Here is a 12,521-nt window from a genome sequence, read left to right as displayed (position 1 = left end):
CATGCTGGGTGGAGTGCAGAGTCTCCTGGCTTGTGATTGGCTCTGTTTCTGGCCGCCAAAAAGCAAAACGGCGGGAGCTGCCATTTTCTCGAGCGGGCGAAGTATTCGTCCGAGTAACGAGCAGTTTCGAGTACCCTAAGGATTGAGTATCACACAAGTGTACTGATGGGCAAAATTATCTATTAAGTACTATAAAGGATCTAAGTGATTGAAAAGAAAGTTTCTTAAAAGGTTACCACATGAAAATCCAGAAATCTAAGAACATTATTGCCTTACCAGGGCTGCCAGGAGCTTTATAAAGTGGTTAAGGAGATTAGTTTTACCTCATTGCCCCTTTCAGTTGTTCTGACGTAATCGAAGTCACAGACTACAAAAGCAGTGATATAGGTTGACATTTTCAGAGTTGTGTTAAATGTTGTAACAGTCCATTTAGTTCCATCTTTATCTTCCCTTTCCGATGTAGCTAGAGAAAATGAATTTATTTTAGTACAGATGTATTCACACTAAATAGATTCAGATACAGAGCACAGACTTTTATGGTGCCCGTGCTTTAAAGATGAAAAGCTCAATTGTAACCAAGAACATAAAGACAGACCAAAACTTTATACATTTTCATAGAACGCTGACCATTGCATTTTCAGAATCTGGTAAACTACAGTATGACTCAAGCCTTGTATAGCATCTCCTTATGAGAAATGTATATAGGTGTCAGGGCACACTTTCCATATGCCCTTCGGGTATCTGGTGGATGAATAAACTGGATGTAACCTTTAAATAATAATTTCCATCTAAAAGGTCTCCTGCTTCCATTCCAAACCAACAATCCTTGAATTTGGGTTTCATCTAATTGTTTACATCAGATTATGCACTTAAAAAAATTGTAGCTTAATAGTAGCATTTCCAATAATGTTTGTCGTAATTTCTTGAGGGGAGGATCTAGCTTAAAACCTATCAAGTTCCAGTATTTTACAATTACTACTATCCAATCTTAAAATGGTTTTCCAGTATCAGCATATCAATAGAAAACGATAAGATAACCCACAAATTGATGGAGGCTTTGCTGTCATCTGAGTGGTAAAGCTTCTTCAGTGATTATCTTGGATATTCTACCTGCACATTATCTACTTGGTAATACTTGTCGTCATGTTGCATAATGACGGCTTCGACCTATTCAGTTAAATGTGTGCTTACACTGTTGTTTGTTGATCATGGAGGTGAACAGACTTAGGCCTCACCTCACCCACAATCAGTGGCACAAACAGCTAATTGGAGTTTCAGCCTCCCACCAACCCTTAAGGCTGGAGGCTGAGGCAAAGGTTTTAAAAACCCTGCTTGATCTCCTGGTTCAAGGTACTTCAAATCTTTGGCATCTGCAAAGGGACCGACTTTTTGTAGCCTGTGGCAATGTGCCATGGGATGTCAATTGTGACTTCACAGAAAGTGACGTCAATTCATCTGAGGAAACCAGGGGTTGCCTAATGCGAGTTATTTTGCCCCTCCAGCACTTACAGCTGGGAGCAGGTGCTGAAGTCTGGAAAAGTCTTGATATACTGATACAACTCGGGAACCAAGAAACGGAGCAGGGTCAGTACAGTTTTTTTCCCACCACCCAGACAAACTCCTTTAAAGTAGTCCCTGAAAAAATCACATGTGATAGACAGGGCTACTCTACTGGGGTTGGTTATAGTGTCACATAGCTGCTATTACTACATATATTACATGCTCAGATATACTCTGGAGAAGGGTCAGTAAACTGTTTTTCCCACCTCCCAGGGAAACCCCTTTAAGGTAGGCTATAAATATGATGATCCCTGAAAAAAGTCATATATGATAGACAGGGCTACTGTCCTGGGATCACATAGCTGTATGCTACTACATATATTACATACTCAGATATACTCAACACATACAATTAACCTTGTGTAGTCATGGCATAAAGACATACACACATTTATTATAACATTAACTGAAAGCAATCAGTAATAATAATAAGCTTAAACAATAAAATGATTGTAAAACTGTGAAAAATATGATACATCTAAGATTTGGGGGCTTGGCTTGGTTTATAGGCAAATAGCAGTATATGCAGTTTCCCAAACAACATCTATTTTCATGTAATGGTTCCTCATATTTAAATATTAACATCTATATCAGGGCCGCATCTGCCATGAGGCGAGATGAAAATGCGAATGAGAATGAGAATGCGGGTCCCTGTAAAGGGCGACGAAATTTGCCGCTCTAAAGTGGGCGATTCGGGCGTCCATTAAAGCCCGAATCGCCCACCAGCTGAATAAATCGCGCCTGTCTCTTTAAGACACAGGAGCGATTTATATGCGGAGCGACGCAGCGCTTTTCCGGCAGCGGCGTCGCTCCGTTCTAAGCAGTGACACAGGCGTCATGACGTCACGCGCCTGTGTCACTGTGCGGAGCCGCGCGGTGAAGACCGGAGCCGTGCGCCGAGGGAGCGGCTGCCTGCAGGGGAGTGTGATTTTATTATTTTTCATGTACTTTAATTAAATGTGGGGAGGTTTCATGTTATACTGGGAGGGGGGGGGGTACTATATGGGGCTAGAAAACGTTTAATACTGGGGGGGGGGATGCTATAGATATCATATGGGGCCATAATTATTTTATACTAGGGGGGGGTGCTATATATATTATTTGGGGCCATAATTATTTTATACCGGGGGGGGGGGGATGCTATATATATTGTTTGGGGCCATAATTATTTTATAATAGGGGAGGGTGCTATATATATTATTTGGGGCCATAATTATTTTATACTAGGGGGTGTGCTATATATATTATTTGGGGCCATAATTATTTTATACTAGGGGTGGTTCTGTATATTTTCTTTGGGGATTTGGGGCTATAATTATTTTATACTGGGGGGATGCTATATATATTATATGGGGCCATAATTATTTTATACTGGGGGGGGGATGCTATATATTATATATCACTAAGCTGGGGGGATGTATATGGGATACAGTATATTACTATGCTGGAAGGGGACTGTATATGTGGAGCAAGATTTTATTTAAGCTGTAGGGGATCTGTATATGGGAGCTGTATATAATTTAATTGGGTGGTGAATAACGAGGCCTTTAAATATATGAGAGCAGGGATATATAAAAATAAATTTATTATATATATATTCATTAGGGGGTGCTATATATTTATTAGTTATAGGATACAGATTACTTTGCATCATGTAAACCAAATGTTGGGGGGTTCTGTATTAATAAATTGGGGGTGTTGTATATTGATTGGTGCTTAGCATGCTATAATTCCAGTAGACTAATATATATATATAATGAAGGGGTGTGTTATATGTGGGGAGAGTGCGGTCAGTTGTGTTGTGAGGGGTATATATTATTTAGGAGCACAGTGTTGTTATCCAGGAGACTTTATACTGTAAGTGACTGGTATTTATAGGGACGCCGGGTGGAACTGCTGCACGGAGCTGAAGATATCTAGCCGTGAATTCAGCCGTGATACGTCATGGATTGGAGAACCCGGAATAAAGTCCTCCTGATGGAAGAGATTGTCATCTATAAGGTACTAGATGCCACTAATGCCTCTCAGATCCTGTAGTCAGTCACACAGTGTCAGGGAGCTGCCTGTGGGGATGTTAATGGTTAGTAAAGTTTAAGGATTTACTTAACAGGGAGCGGTGGGGGCAGCATTTTAATATTCGCCTCAGGCAGCAAATATGATAGAATCGGCCCTGATCTATATGAATATCTAACATTTCATAGGGGAAACCCACACCAGTGAATTACAGTCTACACGTACAACCAAGTAATACTTGTTCTCCTCAGGCAAGATCCAATTATAAATGGCATTTACATTTACACTGTTTAGTAGTTATTGCTTTCTAACACTTGAGCAACTTTACCAGTTTCTTGCTTTGTGCATGAATTAGTCTTTTGATGGATGTGCTGTACATGACAAATTTACAGATGTGTCTCATACACAGGAAAACTATTCTAATGCGTGAGAAAATTTCTAATCGAAACAAAAGAACATATATAAAATATGAACATAGTGCGGCAAAATATACTAATTCTGTCTGAAAGTAAGATAATGTAATGTTATACTAGTCTTAAAGGAAATCTACCGTATGATTCATACCTGACTGAATACACTTTGCTCCCTGGACCAGGACCTGGCCATGTTATATCAATAAAGAGGAAAATATATATATTTTTTTGGTGCTAGACTGACTCTGACGTCAATAAAAAGAGGGGTATCAACATCAAACATTTTTTGTTGACTCAACTCAAAGAAATAGAACTAGATATTTGTTTATTCATACAATTACATAGAGATATACATCTAAAAAATCTAAAAAATACAGTCCTCATGATGTGTTTTGGGGGTGACCACTGTTCTCAAAAGTCAGACAAGCATATATATGCAAAAAATACCTTTTTTTCCTCTTTATTGCTATTTTACTGAATGTCATTTTGGGAATTCAGTTTTCTAGACATCGTTCAAAATTGAACAGTTTTCCTTCTGGAAAACAAAACCTGTTTGATTCCCCATCAGGGGTTTGTTGCCATAACTCAAGTGTAGATCAGATGAGCACCCTGCTACTGGGGTTGGGTTCATTTCATCTGATGAGCCGTCCTCTGCATGCTTTGTTTGTTTCCTTTATGTTATCTGGCCTTCTAATAGTTTTTTATGGTCTCTTTTTCCCAAAAATGATTTTTTAATACTATGTTAATGAGATGTTATTACCTGGAGGGGTCCTGGTGATGCCCCCGGAGCACATGCAGCTCATTTTTTTTCAGCATATTTTTAAAACATGAGTTTTAGTAAAAGGCGATCATAAAAAAAAACTATTACAAGGTCAGATCTTGCATCAGGTTGCAAAGTGGAATCAGTCAGAGCTTTATAAGGTATCTGTCAGATTTCCTTTAGATCAGTGATGGCTAACCTATGGCACTGGTGCCAGAGGTGGCACTCAGAGCCCTTTCTGTGGGCACTCAGGCCATCACCAGAGATGACTCCCGATATCTTCCTGCAGTCCCAGACAGACCAGGACTTGCTGTGCACAGAGCTGGAACTGGGACTATTTTCTGCTTTATTGGTGTCCTCAGGGTGCTGGTATCAATGAAAACTGTGACAGAGAAGGGAGTATAAACCACAAATTAAATTTCTGTGTTGGCACTTTGTGATAAATAAGTGGGTTTTTGTTGTAGTTTGGGCACTCAGCCTCTAAAAGGTTCGCCATCACTGCTTTAGATTGTCCAATTCACACTTGCAGCAGTGTTTTATGTTACACTTTAAGTATTACTAAAACTAGTGGAATTAGTGGAAGGTGATTGTAATGGTCTGTTCTCCTTTTACTCCCCATTGACATCTAAAGGTTCTGTTATGATTAATAATAATAATAATCTTTATTTTATGATTCTGTTTTTAATAGCTGAGCAAAGAAGCAGGCCGCAGCACTACTTTTTCTGCCGTATAATAATACAATAATACACTGATGGTGTGAACTCAGCCTTATCAGTTTTAATAATACCTCCTATTTCTTGGTATAACTTGAGTATAATCTCTTATAACAGAACATACTTGTAAAGCAGAGCAGTATATTATATGTTACATACTTCCAATGTTTTACTTTCTATTAAATAAGCTTAGCCATCAAATGCAGCATCAGTTAGAATAATGTGAACTTAGCAGCATAAATGTATGTAGTTGAAGTATAGGTCAGGTATGATGAATGCCTTTGTTCATGTATGCATTGTGGCTCCAAATAAATCTGCACTACCGTTCCTTCCCTCCTTTAAAAAAGTGAATAATGGGTTTAACGTAGGTTTAATGTACAGGCAGTCCCCGGGTTACGTACAAGATAGGTTATGCAGATTTGTTCTTAAGTGGTGTTTGTATGTAATTTGGGACTGTATACTTTGTAATTGTAACCCAGTCAAATGTTGGATTGTCATAAGTCTAAATCTTAATTGCAGACTCCTTTGATAACTGTTAGAGCTGTTTATTGTAGCCTTGGGCTAAAGTACAGTAAATTACCAACATCCAGAGGTCCATTTGTAACTAGGGGTCGTATGTAAGTCGGAAGAAGCACTAGAAGTGGTGAAATAGCATGTGGTTAGGTACACGCCACTTAATCTTGGTCCAAGGAATACTGTACCATCCAGATATCACAAACGAAGCACTATCTCAATTATTCACCTGTATCATTCCACCTTTATTAAAAATGGACAATGTTAAGTGATATAGGGCTTTGGAAATATAGATTTGCACATACCTATGGCAGGCATATTAGATAAAGCCACGTAGCTGGAATTGTGAACAATTCTAGTTTTGAAAGTTGCTTTAAGTGCAGGTTCATCAAAGCATGGGTATACTGTCCTAGCAGATGTCGGCTCCAGTTCAGATGCAACTAGGACCCTGTGGACAGAAACTGTTATAGTTATCATGACCTTAAGCATTATAGGAAAAATCGAATAAAAATACAAACCATAACAATGAATGTGCATGCATCGCCTTGGAAATTCCTCTAAAGCATGACTAAACATTTAAGCCAAATTGCCTAAATGAATACTACAGATGATAAAAAAAAAATATATGTAAATAAATAATATATTTTTCTTTGTCCTGTATAGAGGAGAGCCACAAAAATGATACGTGGTATGAAGGATCTATGAGGCAATATGAAAAAAATTGTATTTATTTAGTCTCAAGACAAGGCAACTAAGAGGATATCATTAATTCACATGTCTCCAGAGCTGTGAATCTGTGGCCAAGCTCAGGAGCTGGTCAAAGCAGAGACTGGAGAGAGCTTCATAAAATGGCCTAGACACTTTCTTCCAGCAAAGTTACATTGATAGTTACATTGTTATAATATAGAATTACATTCCCTTACATCCCATTTCTCACCCAATTCCCTTGCCTTATTTCCCTTATGACAGACATATGTCTTTCTCAAAAGTATAAAGATCAGTATGTAAAAATTACTAGGAGCAACATGTTTTTTTAAAGCTAGTTTTCATACATTTGCCCCTTTGCCCAAAAAGGAGAAGGACGTCTGAGAAGCCATTGGGGCACAGGTATTATAGTTTCAGCTAGGCAAATTTGTGCAGTGTGCCTTATGTATCATTGGTTTCCAGATGTTCAGTGCAACATTTTGACTCTTTGGGCCATTTCTGCACCTGGTCCAGGGCAGGTGTAAAGGAAGTTTTTTTTTTTCATTGACCCGATTTTAACATGTACTTTGGAATTATTTCACATGCTTTAACTGCACAGTAACCTCTTTTATAAAAAAAAATCATACATTTTTGCATTTTTTTTGGTTACTTCTAAGGGTGAGGTCACACGTAGCTGTTTTATTGTGTTTTCAATAAATTTTGAAACTAATTACAACAGCTAAGGAGAGGTGATTTGCCTTATTTCATTACTGCTAACATTTGCGTTTACAAAACGCAATATAAACGCCACATTAATGCATGTGTTAACATTGCGTTTACTATGCGTTTTGTACATTCAAATGTTAACAGTAATGTAATTAGGAAAATCACCTCTCCTCAGCTGTTGTAATAGGTTTCAAAATGCATTAAAAATGCAACATGTTAAATCCCAAATTAACAGTAGTGTCCACTCCTGTATATAACCCCCTCACATGGCTTGTATCCTCTCCTGCATATAACCCCCTCACATGGCTTGTGTCCACTCCTGTATATAACCCCCTCACATGGCTTGTGTCCTCTCCTGTATATAACCCCCTCACATGGCTTGTGTCCACTCCTGTATATAACCCCCTCACATGGCTTGTGTCCTCTCCTGTAAATAATCCCCTCACGTGGCTTGTGTCCATGTGGATTTGAGACATTTGCAACAAAAAGGGGCAGATTTACTTACCTGGACCATTCGCGATCCAGCGGCGCATTCTCTGCACAGGATTCGGGTCCCGACGGGATTTATGAAGGCAGTTCCTCCGGCGTCCACCAGGTGGCGCTGCTGTGCTGAAAATCATCTCAACGCGCCGGAATGCACCACCTCGAACCAGGTGAAGGTAAGCGCTTCCCAAGCAACACTTTTTCGGTTTTTAAATGCGGCGGTTTTTCCGAATACATCGGGTTTTCGTTCGGCCACGCCCCCCGATTTCTGGCGCGCACAAGCCGGCGCCGATGCACCACAATCCAATCGCGTGCGCCAAAATCCCGGGGCAATTCAGGTACAATCGGTGCAAATTGGAAATATTCGGGTAACACGTCAGGAAAACGCGAATCGTGCCCTTAGTAAATGACCCCCAAAGTCTCAAAAAGAAGCCAAATATTGCGTCTGCCAGGATAGTAAAAACTGAACATATATCACAAGTAAAATGACAGGATCATACATAAGGTGCAAAAACTAGCCGCCAAATGTCCCTAAAATTCATCTCAGAAAGACAAAACTATGATACATGTGGCCCATTGTGTCACTGTAAATTGGATTCATTTTCTTGTAAATTCTCAATGAAAGGAAGGAAATTAAAGTTAATTTAAGAATAATTGAATGTAATCATTGAAATATGCTTATGTGTACAGGCTGTACCAAGAACAAAGTAGAACTTTAATCCCCCCTAAATCTTTGAATAATGCACCGCAGTGTGAACCTTTCAGGTTATCAGTCCTGAGCTGTTCTCAGATCACAGCCACTGTGTGGGCACTTAACTCTTTGCATTTTGCACAATTTTTGGTCCAGAGCTATAATTTTAAGATTGTGCTGTGATTGCGAACATTATTCTCTGTGAGCTAATGACTTTGTACCTTGTAGCGTTTTAATCCCATAACCCATTAACTATAGATTACTGTATATCATTTATACAACTCAAAGTAGATCGGATTTTATTCTCACAGAACAAGCTTTTCTAAAGTATAATTTTCACATTTTTTGTTTAAAACTTTATTACTTTCTGACATTAAAACCATCTTTTTAGTGGCGTCTTTGCATATCATAAAATAAACACTTAGTAGTACGGGCTCCAATAGTGGGTGACGGATCCAGTGTATTAAAGGCTGGTGTATTTACTGCAGATGTCATCTATACTCAGGATGATTTACTAACCCACTAATCCCTGTCCTGGGAATGTATGCTGGAAATTCATACATCACTAGAAGCTATTTATAAGATGGAATCATTAAATGATGAGAATTTCTGCTCAGGGAAAATACTTTTAAACATTTCTTGTAGATAGGTTTACACAGCATGGCTGCCACAAAACCAAAGCTGTAGAAATGGCTCATATCTAGAACTCTTGATATCAAGTAAAGTTTTGTATTTTGTACAATATTTGTTACATGTAAAACTTAACAAAAATTTGGTAAGCCATAAATCAATCAAAATTCAATTAGAAAAGTGATACATTTGATCTGTCATGGTTCTATTAATTATCGTATCAGTGGGGGTCCGACACTTGATTACTTTGTAGTGGCCCAGCTTTGCTTTTGCGGAAGATAAGCTGCTATTACATAGACTGGAATAGACAAGGCCATAATTTAAGAGTCCTGGACAATCCTTTAACAAAAGACTCTTTTGTACAGATCTAATAGTTAAAGGGGTATTCCAGGAATTAGCATAATTCATATGCAAATGGGTCCTTAAAGTACAAGCTAAGATGTAATTAGTTGTTATTTCAAATTTTGCTCCTCTTATCAGAAAAATGTTGTGGACACGCACTGTAATGAAAAATTAAATTGCTACTGGCGCTTTAATCAATCCGTTGATTTCCTCCACGCGGAGCAGACACAGGACAGAAGATGGCCACTGGTCAGGTGTCCACATCACATGTCCTGCAACCGCCTGGGCAGGTCATGTGATCATCACTATGTTTGGCTGTAGTGGGTTGGTTGCAGTGCATCCAGTATGGCCGGTGTTGTGGTGAGACGTCATCTCAGTGATGTAATGTGCAGTGATGGCAGTTATCATTACTATGGTAACAGAGCAGGGCGGTCTGTTAGATCATCACTGGGAGCAGAGCATAAGAGGAAGGAGCTGTTACTGACAACTATAGGATCATGTAGTTTCAAGTGGTGGTGTCAGATCTGCTGGAAGGGACACTGTGTCCGCTGGTCCTTCCACCCTCCGTGCTGACAATCCTAGCAATCTTCCCCGAGTTTCTGCACATCTCCGCTCTAGCTCCGCCTCCTGTCCACAGCAAGGCATCCAGGAAATTTAATGCTGTCTGTCTTCTGAATGATTCTGGTTTTCTGCTCCTATGGGATTCTGGGGGGGATCTCAGGCTGCATAAATTGGATCTGGTCCTTCCACCTGTGCCAGTGTTTGTCCTTCTGGAACTCACAGCCTAGCTGGATTCCCAGTCTCCTGTTCTCGCTTAGCGTTGTTTGCTTCTCCCTGGTATTGTATTTCGCTAGTTTACTATTCCTTGACTTGCATTTTTTGTCCTTGACGTATTCTCTGGTGTGACCCGGAGGTTCTGCTCACTCTTCTGTGTTCTGAGTCTGTTTATCTTAAGTTCTCTTTTCTTGTGTCTGCTTAGTTTTCTTTGCTGTCTTGAATACCGTTTGTTTCATTGTTGTTCGTCCTGTTTTTACCCTCTATCTGAATACTGACTGTCCTAACCCCCACACTTCAGTTTTCTGTCTGTAACACCCCACAGCGGCTGACAGATCTATTTGGGTTCCTCTCACCTCCCAGAGCCTTGCAGGGTAGATAGGACGTTCCTGTGGCAGAGGCTCCCTACCTTCAAGGGGGTTTCTGCCTTGGTAGGTTCTAGTTTGTAGATCAGCGCAGGGTAAGTTCGCCCATTCTCTCCGTTCTGTCAGCCTGCACCTAGACTTGTGTGGTAGTTCTTTTTGCAAATGTCATAATACATTCAGGATGTACCTTGTTTGTTTTGTAACCTTTTACTGAATTGTTCCACAACCTCTAGGCCACCGGATTTCTAAATTGTAGTCTATATTTTAAATGAGGACATCTGAATTCCTTAGAAACAATGTCATTTTATCTTGTACAGTTCCTAGAATCAAGTATTTTCATCTTAATTTTCCCCTTCCAATCATGAATTTTGCTTAAACGTATTATCTGTATCCTTACCTCAATTCTATCAATGTCCCGAAATAAAACTCTCTAAGCAATATCAGATTAATATAATTCCTATTTTCTTAATAATACATTTTCCGCTAATGTCTAAAATATTTGACCCGAGACCTTTTTAAAATGTCCCTTTTGCATTTGTTCTTAGAAATAGTTATACAATGTAAAATGTCTTTCAGGAGTTGAAATATCAAATGTCAAATTCTATAAAAATGGGAAAAGTTTTTTCAAAAGTATAAAGTGGTATTCACAGTGGCAGAGCTACTGAATCCCCGACTACTAAAACACAAGGGAAAGGGGTCATTAATACTTAACTCTATTGCATATAATCTATTTATATATATATATGAAATGTATTTTTCGGACTACAAAAAAAACTTTGATTTTCTCAGAAATCAAAGGTGCGCCTTATAGTCCAGTGCGCCTTATATATGAACCTAGACGTTTCGGCAAGCATTTATTGATGGTGCGCCTTATACTCCGGTGCGCCTTATTGTCCGAAAAATACTGTAAATATTTTTCATGCCAAAATTTTTGGTTGTCCCCAACCTTTGGGTCTTGGAACATCTGGTTACAGACCACCACCACCACTTTGTAAAAAAATAAATTAATAATGATCAGATACTCACCATTCTTCTTCCCCAGCAGCAGTCCTCTTCACTTCTCAGTTGTGACTGTGTGTGATGATGTGACAACATTGCGTCTGCCGGCCACAGAACTGGAATACTGCCATGTGAACATTCCTATAGGCCACTTTTACCCAACAGAATTTTAAAAGTGGGTCAAAAGTACAGAGGATGTTCAAATCTTACTTTTTTCTGTAGGATTTAAGAATACTGCTGTGTGAACTGAGCCTAAAGCTATAAGTTGCTTTCCTAAATTTCTAGTTTTACTGGGAGCGATTTCTAGTTATATTGGGGGAGATTTCTGGAAGAGAGGTCATGTAAATCTCCACATCTCTGCCACTTCAGAGCTTTTTCCACCCTGCACGTCACTTTGGGCATGGCAGAGCAGAGAATGGGGCAGCTGGGGAGCTGGCGGGGGGAATGTCACAGACAACAGAAAACTCTACAGGTCAGACCTGGTCTAAATGGATCCCACAAGATGGAAAAAGCTTCTAGATAAAACTAGGCTAACTTTTGACATTAATTTTGTCCAGTATGTTGCCCTAGGCATCCTAGTTGTGCATATAGAATGTATTAGTCTCACGGAAATACATATTAGGTGCTCACATTTCCTTGCAATCAAAAGCAAATAGAAACGATTCAGCCAATGTAACAGTAAGTCTATCCAACCGGCCTCTTAACTTGCCATGCACAGTGTGAAATGACTCTTGCTAGAGAAGCAGACTGGCATGACCATCAGCTGCATGATTTTCAACTATTTAAAATCAGATCTAAGAGAATTGTATATGCAAAAAAACATATCATTACGCTGAAAAGTTATTTCCATTATAT

General features: G+C 39.3%; 1 protein-coding gene across 1 annotated transcript in view; it reads right to left on the bottom strand.

Moving 5' to 3' along the window:
• Nucleotides 1-12,521, bottom strand: part of LVRN (laeverin) — a 91,867-nt gene that overhangs the window by 57,666 nt on the left and 21,680 nt on the right. Inside the window, exons 2-3 of the mRNA XM_072140970.1 lie at nt 6,278-6,420; nt 324-463 (exon numbers count right to left, since the gene is read on the bottom strand). Of these exons, the coding sequence (XP_071997071.1) occupies nt 324-463; nt 6,278-6,420 (283 nt within the window). The remainder of the gene's footprint in view (nt 1-323; nt 464-6,277; nt 6,421-12,521) is intronic.

Source organism: Engystomops pustulosus, chromosome 1 (genome assembly GCF_040894005.1).
Source record: "Engystomops pustulosus chromosome 1, aEngPut4.maternal, whole genome shotgun sequence".
NCBI classification, from domain to species: domain Eukaryota; kingdom Metazoa; phylum Chordata; class Amphibia; order Anura; family Leptodactylidae; genus Engystomops; species Engystomops pustulosus.
The sequence above is the reverse complement of the archived record's forward strand: the minus strand, read 5'-3'. Positions and strand labels throughout refer to the sequence as shown.